At 46.0% G+C, this 12,566-nt stretch overlaps 1 protein-coding gene across 2 annotated transcripts in view; it reads right to left on the bottom strand.

The window, feature by feature from the left end:
- The window catches only part of lgr6 (leucine-rich repeat containing G protein-coupled receptor 6), a 36,289-nt gene extending 24,052 nt beyond the window's left edge, over window positions 1–12,237 (bottom strand). For both annotated transcript variants that reach the window (XM_084552820.1, XM_084552821.1), the window contains exon 1: window positions 11,662–12,237. In XM_084552820.1, the coding sequence (XP_084408946.1) occupies window positions 11,662–11,885 (224 nt within the window). In that variant the 5' untranslated portion in view covers window positions 11,886–12,237. The remainder of the gene's footprint in view (window positions 1–11,661) is intronic.
- Window positions 12,238–12,566: the final 329 nt, after the last annotated feature.

Below are 12,566 nucleotides of genomic sequence, written 5' to 3'. Positions count from 1 at the left end.
CTTCACTGCCTCTGGCACTGGGCAGACTGCAGTCACTGATTTAATTCTGTATCGTATCAAAGAATGTTTGAAGATAGTGTGAGGCCATCTGTCTGAAAGTTGAAGCTGAACAGAAATTGGACCTTTCAGTGGGACAATGATCCTAAACACACAAGCAAATCCACAAAGGACTGGCTCACATAGAATAAATGGTGGGTAGATTTGAATCTCATCAAAATCTTGTTGGGGGATTTGAAACGGACAGTGCATGCAAGCAAACCCTCAAACATCTTGCAACCGAATGCATTTTGCATGGAAGAGCGGTCAAAAATGTCAGCAAGCAGACGTCAAGGCCTGGTGGACAATTATGTAAAATGGATACAAGAAGTTATTTCTGCAATATTACATCTATTTACATTCTTGCTAAACGACTGGAAAATCTGCCTTTATGTGTGGGCATAGTATCCAAAGGAACAGATGTTATGGTTATCCAAGTATGTTACAAAAAAAAAAAGCCAACTATTTCCATGAGATGTACTTTCTCACTTCCCTGTATGCTTCATGATCGTCATATTTTTTTTGGCGTATTGTGCTCAGGATCCAAACTGTAATTTTAAAATGAACAAACAAGTGTAATGCATTAGCGCTAGATTAAAGACAGAGGTATATATATAAGTGACATCAAGGTTGCCGTGGAGATGACACAGCAAGCAGTAACAGCAAACCGGTTGACATAATCAAGACTGGTTGACATCATGTCACGACGCAGGGAGCGACGTGGGGGCCTCGAGAAACAATAGACATACACACCTTAATCCTACTCATCGTCAGTGTACCAGTATTATACTGGGAAAAATGTTTATTGGAACATTCAGGAGGGATCATTAAAGCATAGCGTCACACACACAGTGTACAGACGTACACCCCGAGCTTCTGGGGATGCGCCCACAGATGGAGACAGCTCTCCATTATCTGGTCCTGATTAAAGAAGCCATAAACAAACGTTGTGTGAAGTCCATAACAGCGGGCTCACTCAGACAGAATAAACACACAGCAATGGAGAGAGAAAATGTTTAAAAATAAAGACACACACTGGTGAGTCATGGGGAAAGGTTGAATGCAGCTCAACTCGGCTGTGCTCTCCAACAAGCTCATTGGGAAGCCGGTGAGAGAGAGAGAGAGAGAGAGAAAGAAAGAGAGAGAGACATTTCTGCTGTGCAGGCCAAGGCCTCCGCTGACAACTTGACGTATCGTTGGAAGGCACTGTGCTATGGCTTGTTTTTAAAATCAAATAACAGCTGTGGCTTTTTTAAACCATGATAATTATGATTGATGACTACCACATGTGCATTGTGTCGGCTGGCGCTGTGACGTGCAGATATTTTCAGCGCAAATAAACGGCCGCAAAAGAAATGAGAAAGGGAGTACTTAAAGGTTTTGCAGGCTCCGCATTGAATGGGAGTTTCACAATTAGAGCTGGGCTTTCTGTGCCCCCTGTTTTATGGGCATCTCTAATGTGTGTGTGTGTGTGTGTGTTTGGAGCGAGAGAAAGGGGGAGACGGAGTGCAAGTGTGTCAGTATCTGTGTGCGCAGTGCTATATTTTTGCCATTTATAGGTGGCTGCGGTGTGTGTGTGGCGAGATGTCTGTCGCTCATTTTCACACCCCTATTGTTTTCCAGTGAGCCTGCAGATGTGGTGGGTACGGGCCCTGGTCGCGCTTTTCACCACATCATACATGGACGCCGTTGGGGCATAGAGGCGAACTGCTGCGTGGCTCCGTGTGTGTGTGTGTGTGTGTGGGCGAGGAACAGAAGTTTGTGTGGTTTCTTTTCTTTATTTTTCATACGAGTGATCAACGGGGAGCTGCCCTATCTTGGCCTTCGTGGCGTCAAGAAAGCAGCCCGACATTACTCGCAGGACAACACATCTCAGCCGAGTGAGGCGCGCAGGCCGTCGCCTCCCCTTAGATCTCCTTCTGGTGCTGAATGATATATTAAAGAGTCATCAGCAGCATTTGGAGCAGGGAGAGCCGACACAGAGCTTATCAACAAACACGCTCACAAATGTGCCTCTTAACAGTTCCTTTTATCCTCCGGTTTCTCTGGATCCGCAGAATGACGGACAAAGCCCCCAGTGATCCCTGTCTGTTTCCCTGAGGAGGAATTAAATTTTTCATGTGCGTGCGTGCAGTTTTGTGTCTTCAGCACAGTAGCGTGTGTAAAATTGCAGCCAGTATTGCAGCAATTTGAGGGAAGAAAAAAAAAAAAGAAATTGACATTTTTCCATTCCTCTATGGTTCCGTGATTTGCTGATACACAATGTGCTCTGATAGATCGCTCAGTTGTTCCTCTCCAGAGTGAGTGTGTGTTTGTATCCCTGTGTGCATGTGAATGTAAGAGAGGAAGGTTTGGCATGGGAAGAAAGGTAAAGCGCTGGGTATTTGACTGCTTTATGCTGTGATTGATAGAGTAACCATGGCAAGGAGCATGTCTTAAGGGAGGAACGGAAGCATGAAGAAGCAGAGGTACATTTCCATTCATCAGCCTTGGCCCTTTCACTCCCTCTCTCTTATGCCACTCTATCGCTCTTTCTCTCCCCATCTCTGTTTCAAATTTCAATTGGAGCGTAGGCTTACACAGTCCTGTACTTACAATAATGTGATTTATCATATTTCCTCCTCGCCGTCAACAGAACTACTGAAGTATGTTATCGGCTCTGTGATCAAAGGCAGCGTGTGAGGGGGTGTGAATGTGCCCCTAGCTCCATTGTAGCCAATATCAAACTGGAAGCGTTTCCGACAAGAGCTGGTGATTTAGCGCAGCAAAACAACTAGCCACATCATATGAAAACCTCCCCTGTTTATGCTGAGAGTTATGCACAAACACACACTGACTCAACATCAACAGGCGCTCGTACACACACTCCGGGTGTTTTTGATGGACCACCCTGGTGAGTGAATGTGCCCTTAGACCCGGACAGATGCGATCGTTTGTCAGGTGTCTGTTTGTAGTGTCAGTGCAGAAGTGTGTCAGTCACACAAAGCTGAGCAGAGGAGAGATGATTTGATACATTTCATTTCAGGTAAGTGCATTGTCCCAGAGTAACAAAGAACCTTGTAAAGAAAGGCTTCAGCTGGCGCGTCGCTAAAGCACAGAAGCGGCGTGCAGGTACAGCACATAAAAATGTTGGCGGAAAGCACGTAAACACGCTGACACCGCTGCCCTTGAGAAGGATGTTTTTCTTGACTCTCTCAATTCACCGTGCCCTTAGGTCTTCCTTCTCACTTCCTCCTCTGCGCCCTCTCTCTCTTTTTCTCTTTCTTCTTTCCTCCATGCCAATCCCTTTCTCCCATGCTCAGGTGGAGACTCTTAGCAAACAAACAGCCAATAATGCCAGTAAGCTCCATGCCTTTGAAGTTGGCTTATCCCTGAGGAACATTAGAGTAATAGATCTTTAGTGGAAATCAACAACCAGAGCCTTGCCCAGAGGGCAGGAGTTCCGCATTAGGGGTGCTTGAGCCACACCTTGGCTGTCTTTGACTGTAGCTATGACAGTAATGTCTTCAGTTGGATTCAGCTAGTCTGATCCTCTCCGCTTAGTTCTTTGAAACAGTTAAGGCATGATGAAAGAGGATCTTTTATTCCACACAATGCAACTGGTAGTCAGTGCTTGGGCGCCGCCTTAAAGAGGGTCTAAATGGTTGTGTGCATTTTGTGTGTGTGTGTGTGTCAGAGACAGAGAGAGACAGAGAGACAGAGAGAGAGAGCACAGTGTGTGTGAATTGTATGCAAGGGTGAGGTCTAAGTGTGTTTGCTTTTTTCTATCTGAATAGACGGACTGCTTTGGCATTCAGTTTCTCTCTCGGTCACACATGAGCTTGCACTCACACACACACGCACAAAGAGTCAGGAAGGAGGGCACAATGCCTCCTCCTTCCTCTAAAGATGTGTGTTTTTTTTCTCCCTCTCTCCCAGACTTCCTGGGAGGGGTACACTGCCCTTTGTGTCCGAAGGCACTCTCTCTTTATCTTTCCCTCTCTTATTCTCTCTTTCTCTCATTCATGGGGCACAAAGAGCGAGGGAGAGGGCGAGGAGAAGTCTTTCACCTGGACAAGGAAGGCCACGGGGAGGACTTGGCCACAAAAGTGCAGAGACACGGAGAGGGAGGGATGAAGAGAAAAGAGGAGATAATGAGACAAAAAGGGGAGATGCTTCCATGTTGTGTGCTCTTTTCTGCTTGCTGCGGTTTAGGGGAGAATGACAGGCGGATGTCTGGGTGGAGAGAGCGGCTGTTTAGTCTGAGGCCATGTCATGGGAAACATGCTCATGCCCTCTGGGACTTATTCATACCCCCGTATACTGCACACGCACATATGCACGTGCACGCACACACTTCATGTCCGCTCCTTGTCCTCCCACACACACCCTGTCATGAGACGGAGGGGAGGGGGGGGTGAAAGGTCAAGCACTTCAGTAATGGAACAGGAAGTGTTGGAACAGTCGGCGCTACACAACATACAACTGCCTCCAACATGTGGACAGGACTGACAGGCAGCTGTTGTGGGTAGGCCATAGCTGTGGAAGGCAGAAAGGCATTCATCGCTCTGCCTATACTCCACTAATCCGTTGTTTTGCCTGTTTATTTTGTCTGGTTTTCATATTTGTTTGTTACGTGACATGTGCTAGAGATCATTTTTGTTACTTTCTAAACCAAAGCCATAGTTTTTTTCCATTAAATGACAAACACATGCCAATGAGATCCATTGACATAATGGCACAGACGTGTGGTGAAGGGTTACAAATTTCCCCACTTTTCCACACATCCTGAAAGGGTATCTCTTACAGAGGTGTTTTTTCCTGCACGCTGATTTGAGGCAGATTCTCAGCAGTGGATACAACAGTAAATGAAACCCGATGAGTATTAGTGTCAGGCTCTATTATGACTTCATTTGGTTGAATGGCAGAAACAGGAGGACACTGGATCTAGTTAGGCGACCGCTCAAATCCACTGCCGGCTCATTCCTCCTTTACTGTTGCACCCACAGATCTATGATCAGTTCATCTGCTCCGTGTATTTAACAGTACCCGTGGATAACATCTAGAACTGAACTTAGATCAGCACTTGATGAAATCTTACCCCATACCAATGAAGACATGTGGCTGCTGTCGGTTTAAAGAGATTTAGTTTGGCCTCTTGCCATGCATGTAAAAAGTCCAGATTTCCTCTTTTGTTCCTTCTCAGACATGTAATAGAGACTTGAGTAATTCTGGCTGCAGTTGGAGAGGCTCTGCAGCGGCACAATTCCCTCCAGCCTCCCTTTGCAGCAGATGGAAAAGTCACCTGTGAAGTTCAGTCATAGGAAGAGTAATGCAGCAGTCTTAGCCATAATTAAGTCATACCAGAGTGCTGTTTCTGCATTCAGATAGTTTAACTAACCCACTAAAAGTCCTTAAAAAGATTTACTCATTCAATACCTCCTTCTTCTCTCTACCTTCTGTTTTCTACATTCCCCTTTTAATTTCTTGGACATTCCTGTGCAGTATTCCCATTTGGCTATGCTATGCTATGTGCGTATGTGTGTGCACATTTATGTGTGTGTCCCTTTAGCTAACTCCCATCCCAGTGGTCCATTCTCCTGACCAGATCCCAACCAGCAACATCACTACTCTGTGGGATGCTTTGATATATTAGCCGTCTCCAAATGTGTGTGTGTGTACATAATCCATTCTTGTGCAATGTGCTTTCTTATGTGGATTGCAAACTTTTAGGGTCTTTGTGTGTATGTGTATGTGCATGTGCGCGTACGCTGTTAGAGAAAGGGCATTAAGTATCATTAGCTCTTACTAGTCATCACCTGCACACTGCCAGCCCCACATGAGCCACTTTGCTCAGCAGGCCTGGCCAGCGATCACACAGATAGGCAGACAGAGACAGACAGATACATGCTGAGGTATAGGTGGGACTTAGAAAACTATGTCGTACACACACTGCTGTCAACACTCATGTAAACACTCTCCTTGTTAGAGGACTCCTTATTTTTGTTCTGTATTGAAAAAGAAACTGGAAATGGTGAAAAAAAAAAACAGTGAAACATTTTTTTATTCTACAAACTTTTATCTTTTTCTAAACTATTTCAAAACAGATATTACAAAGTATGAAACTAGTTTCTTAAAGCCTCATCTATAATTTGAGTATTTAGTTTGAACTGCTGGACTCAGTTCTTATCAGAATATGATTCTGGCAACACGCCATTTGGATTTCATTATGGAGCTTGCTTCATAATGCTTCAACCGATACCGAGTAAAATATACCTCTGCGTGCAATTTCACAGTCCTGCAACCAATCAGAGCCATTGTGCTGTAAACACGTTCAACTCAATGGCACTCAGATGACGTGAATGACTACGTTGCTGTTACTCTTTTGTCCGTCACCACATAAAGCATACCCAACCGATTTGATTGGCCCGGCAGATCTTTACAGAGCAAAATCAGATCGAAATGGAGCAGTTTCAGACCAAGTTTGGAAGTTGGTCTGGCTTTCAGGCTTTTGGACTGCGTATATTTGTAAACCAAACAACTTTAGATGTGAGAATTTTCTTATAGAAACTTCCATGTACAGAAATTCATGTACTTACAGAAATGGATCCGTGACAGACAGGACATAAATGTGTGTCCCAAAACTTGCAAAGTCATGGATGCACGTGTGTTACGCTCAGACATCTACCTCCTCATATGCATGTATACACACACTATGACAGTTAGGGACAGTTAATTGTGGCCTGTCCCTGGCCAGGACAATGCCTTCTCTGTAGTGGAAAAGTGAGTGCTAGTGCACATTTTTATGCACATACACACACAAACAAACATTCCCATGGATTCCCAGGGTTGTAAAGGGGTTTGAAAAGGAATCTGGGCCATGCAGGCATCCTGAATTCTCTCAGTCAGTAGCAGCCCTTCACCCCACAACCACCACACATCACGGGGAGCACATTCCTTGCCCCCGTGTCATACTTGCGTCACACTGCTATCACACGAAACATACAGTTTCACATAGTCAATCAGCGGGCAATGATCTGACACCAACAAATACCAAACTCCGTTTTTAGTCTGGATCAGCTCACTATACGTAGACTTATGTGCATATACAACGCATTCTTACTTCCCTGATCTCTACAGCCTCCACCCTGGTTCACTTCAAGATCTTGTGTCGTGATTGCTTTCTACTTTTTTCTAAAGGACAGGATATGGAGCGGTAGAGCACACTATGGCCTCTGTGTCTTCCCTGCCTGCCTGCTCCTGAGGGAATGGTCATTGTTTCCATTGTTGTCCTGTACCTGCCTACCTGCCGTCTGTCCCTGAACGACATTTAAAAGCCTCCCAGGTTGCTCTCTCAGGAAACCACAAACCAGTGCACTATCCAATGCTAACTGCCTATCCCTTCCCTCCAACACCCTTCTGGCACAAATATCACCTTTGTAGCTAGTGGAAGTGGCTTCTTCTGCTGGTTTTCACTGCAGGGCCTCCAGGGAATCTAGGAGAGAGCTGAGGAATCGACACTGAGGTAAAGATTGTGTTAAGGAGAGAAGGAAGGGAGAAGGGAAAGAGTAAAGGAAGGCCAAAACAGCACGAAGGAATGAATGAATGAAAAAACGTATTACAACTTTTCAGGCATGCTGCTGAATGCCACCAATTTCTGCCTTTGTACAATCAGAGGTGCGCGGCTCTCTGATCTCAGCTGACAGTTGTTTGGCTCTTAGCCAAAGCACCCCCTCCCCCAGCCAACATACACACACATTGAAAACATTTGCACCGTTTGACTTGGGTACACACCCTTCGCTTTTCTCATTCCGCTGCCCTGAGCTGTATGCACTCATTTTTGATTTTCAAAGAATCACATTGCACACCGGCGATCATGCATTTACACTTAATGCCACCTGAGCGGCTTCAGCACCTGCTCTGAAGGCGCACGAGCACTAAATGTATGGATTTTTGTTCAATCTGACGGAGGCCAGAGGAAACAGGTGAGGAAAGGAGAATAGGTGGTGGCCGCGGCGGTGGGGGGTAAACAGAGTGAGCGAAGGGAGGGGAGTGTAGTTGAGGCGAGGGGCTACCATAGACGTCTGGAGCCAGGACACTGATGCTGGAGCTGATAGCTGCTGTATAGAGGACCCTCCACTGTCAGTGCACACACACTCAGACACACACTCAAAGACTTTTCTCTTTTCAGTTTAGGTTCTCTTATTTTTGCTTATTTCCCCCCTCTTTCTTTCTCCTTTATCACATACAGTTTCTATCTCTATTCTCTCTCTTTCTCAGACATGATGTTTACAGTGTGACCCCCGGTCACTCTTGATAGGAATCGTTCCATCAACATAATGGCTAAATGACACGCACACGACTGTTACTGTCACGGCCACCACACAGAGGCAGGATGTTGTCCCCTGCTTGTGTATCTGTGTATACAGTATGTGCTCAACCTGAACTGAATCTCCAAAACCTTCCAAATACACATTCTCGTGCCATCAATTTCTAATCCTCACCTTGTGTATTTTCCTCCTTTTTCTTTATAATCCATCTCTTCATTATTCCTTCACTCCTGCTTCAGCTCCACTGGCTAGAAAAAAAAAAATCCCCATCGCAGTCTGGGTGGTCTACACATACACACACATGCACACATGCTCACACACTCCTTGGTTTGCCTCTGTCTGGTAATGCGCTCGCTGTGGTTTCCTGGCCTCGGCCAAAACACCGTTAGAAGTTCACCGCACTCAACCGCTACCGCAAAGCCTCACCTAAACGCTGCAGTCCCAGACCCACATACACTCCTTTCCTCTTGCACACACCTCTCGAATAAGTGTGAAATGTGTGAACACTTGACAACCGTACAAATCCGACGGTCTATTTGCAGGCTATCGACCAGCCAGATAGTGTGAGGATATTATTCAGTGTCAATGTTTGATTTATATTGGTATAATTCTATCAGGGAGACAGCTGACTAATTCATCTGCTCCCAACTAACATTTGTGACGGACAAGCTACTCACTGTGTCACAGGGAAGCCATCTCACCTCGCTTGCAGCTACACATAAAACATCACACATCCCTGAACTACTGTACGGTACGCCACGTTCTTCCCTCCATACTCAACACGCTTCCACGCACACAGACACACGCCCTTGGGCAGTGTCTTTCCTTCCTAATCTGATATCAAAGAGAAGGTCTTTCAAAGCATCTCACATGACAGCTCATTTTGTGCATTGCCCACGGAAACGATTATTGTCATAAATCTCAACGCACTCTGCTCGGAGCGCCGTTTCTCGTGCACCTTTGCCTCCCGGTAGTTAAATACCTTTGCAGAGTCAGCCCGTGTTCGCCTCACTGTTATGATACACTTGTTTTTGCTCATTACGGTTTAACAGTGTTTATACCTATATGCAGCCGTGCCGTCCAAGTGTGCAAATAAACACGAGGAAAGAGAGTGAATCATGCTTTGCCTGGATTGCCCTCTCAGTCGCCGTAGCATGTACACTTCGGCTCACTTTGAAGAGCTCTCCGATGACACGGGTGAATGATGTCATATACTTTCACAGCGTTGTGTGGATGTGGTTTGTAATGTGGACCGTTCCCAAGCAAATCCCTGTGACCTCGGCAGCCTAACAGTATGTGCTTGGAGGCTAATCCTGCCTGCACTGCACAGCGGGGCGTGCTGGACAGTTCGACAGATCCTGGTGGGGATTGGACCGGCACGCCGCTGTTGTAACCTTTTATACTCCGGCACGAAATGAGAAACTGTAGCCCGCTGTGTTAGCCGCGTTTGTGTTTTTGGTTGTGTATGTATGTACGTGGGCATGTGAGTTATGGAGTCTGTTTTGTTTGCATTTGGAGATTTTTATCAGCAAGGCCGAAGAGAAACCTGTGATTCCTGCGTGTAGTATCTTAATTTGTTGCGGCATCTCTCCTGCTGTCCCACATTCCCCTCTTCTCCCTTCTGCAAGTAATGCGTGTGACTGTGTGTGTGGGCGTGTGCGGTTGGTCGCTGAGTTTATTTATCTTATTCTAAATCAGCCCTCAAACTCACTAATTGGTCCAGTTCCACCGTTAGGTAACGAGGGGAAATGAACAATTAAGCTTGTGTTTGTAAGGAATGATGTGTATTTGTGTGTATATCTGTGTGTTTGCGTGTGGCTACAGTGGAGCAGTCTGGTGCAGCGTAGATTTCCACAGAGGGAGTCTCAGGTCATCGCAGTTTTTATTTTAGAGGAGGACTGAGAGGCTCAACGCTCAAGATTCAGGCCGCCTTGGGTTGTGTACGTATATCCATTGTTCGGGCCAAACGCCTGATGTTCTCATAGGTAGATTCCTGGATGGAGCTGGAGCCCATATTTCACCACCATAAACTCTACATGTGTTTTAACTTTCAAATGAACACAGTGAAATCTGGCCTCCACAGGCTCCCACGACAGCCGAAGAGTCGGGCATCATTCAAGTAGAGTTGTTTTATGTGTCTCTTTTAAAGTCGTTTGCTACATAAACTGTTGATCTTTCCTCACTCCCTCTGAATTCTGCCCCTCCACTGTAATACTTGCAGAGCCCCTAGTGAGATCTGTTCCATCACACCCTGTTTCCTGGATTCGACTTCTATCACTTCAATATCAGTTATCACAGAGTGTCCATAATCTGTCCTCTGAGGGCCTACGCAGGGAAGCAGTTGGAAAAATCTGGCCCAGATCAAGTATTTAATGTAATAATTCTTAAGCGTCTCCTTAAAATGCCTGGTTATTAAGTTTTTAATTGTATTTGCAGCCTGAAGCCAGCCGTTCAGACGCATACTCACAAATCACAAAAGTGATATAAACCTTCAAAGTCCTTCAAAGCAGTCAATCAAAAAAAATAAAAAGAGAATCAAATGACTTTTTCCATATCATAGCCATCATGTTTTTATCATAGAACAGTGTGATACAGAGCAGCGGCAAAATATTTCTTACATTTGGATATGTGTTCAAACATTTCCTCATTCACACACACACACACACACACATATACACGGTTGGGTCAAGTGCCTGCAGCTAGCACACACGCACACACACACATATACGCACTCACATGTACACAAACGCAAGCACACTTACGTACATACATACACAAAAGCATTGCCTACGCATGTGTGCACACACACTCTCGTGGCGCGTCTCCAGTTGGTGCTCAGAAACCTGACACTGAAAGTGGTCCAGTTATTTTGCCATAGTGGCCAGCACACACACACGCTCCCTCTCCCTCTCTTGCGTACACATGTTCCCACTTGGCCCTGTCCATTTTTATCTACATGTGGACCATGCCAGTGTTTCCTGGTCACACATCCAACCAACTGTTGCTCTATTTTTACAAATCTCTGAAATACCAGCTACAATTTCGAGGCATTAATTCATTTTTCAAACATTTTGAAACGGGTCGGCACGCAACCGCGATGACTGAGAGGAGACGTGAGGAGGTCTTGGAGATGTAGGGGAGGACTCAGGGTGAGATACAAAGTGGAAACACAAGAAAAGGATTATTGGGGTCAAGGAAACGCTCAGGACACAGCGAGAGGCCCGTATGTGGAGGGGTTGGAAAGGTTAAGTGAAACAGGACATGATAGCACAGCCAGAAAGTCCTTAACTGCCCTCACAGTAACATAATTACTCACAGGTACGTGGTGAGAGGGCTGAGGCTCGTTGGTACAGTCGATAGTCCCATCTCTGAGCAGTCCACCATGATAAAGATCCCATCTTCTTCACACTGGCACGGAGATGGGCACAGGGGTGTTGCTGGCCCCTGTCTGTCCTGGATCCGTCCATACCCCCAAACTCCTCCAGCCACGCAGAGAACCAGAAGCACAAGCAGCATGTCTGACTGTCCACCTGCCTGCATCTAGACCTGTGGGCTTTTCTGTCTTGTCTCTCTGTGATGTCTCAAGAGGCTGCTGTTAGAAATGAGGTGTTTCTTCTTCACCAAACACTCTTGTCTCTCTTCAAAAGCTCTTACTGCCTTTTTCTCCCGTGCAGGTTGTCCACTCTCTAAATCTGTCCTGTCACAAGCTCTACCTCCTCATCTCACTATATCTGCCTATCTATACACTACTTCATTCCCAGGGGCTCGAGGTTCCTGTAGCTTCTTTCCCCTCTTTCCTGTCCTCCCTCACACTCTGGCCTTTCCTTTTCACCGTCTTTCTCCCCCAAACACACTCACTTTTACTCCCCCTCTCTCCCTTTCTCTCCTTGTATATATCTCTTGCTCTCTCTGTCTCTCTCTCCTTACCTATTGTAGAAGGAGCGCATGAGTTGTGAATGAGCCACCCTCATTGGCCCACAATTTAGGGATGGGCTGGAGCATCTCCGGAAAGTGGGAGGGGCCCGCAATTCTCAAACTCTTCCCTCTCTTTCTCCCTCTCTTCCTTTCCCCCTTGTTTGACTGAGCCCAGGAGCTCAATCTGAAGAGAAAGTGTTTAGCTCGGAGAAAGCAAAAAAAAAAGGGGGGAAGGTTAAGGTGGTGGCAGTGCAGTACAGTGTTGTGAGACAAGACATCTCCTTGTTGGGCTTTATGAATGGAAGT

This window comes from Chelon labrosus, assembly GCF_963514085.1.
Source record: "Chelon labrosus genome assembly, chromosome: 10".
Classification (NCBI taxonomy): Eukaryota; Metazoa; Chordata; class Actinopteri; order Mugiliformes; family Mugilidae; genus Chelon; species Chelon labrosus.
This window is presented reverse-complemented; position numbering and strand designations above follow the sequence as displayed.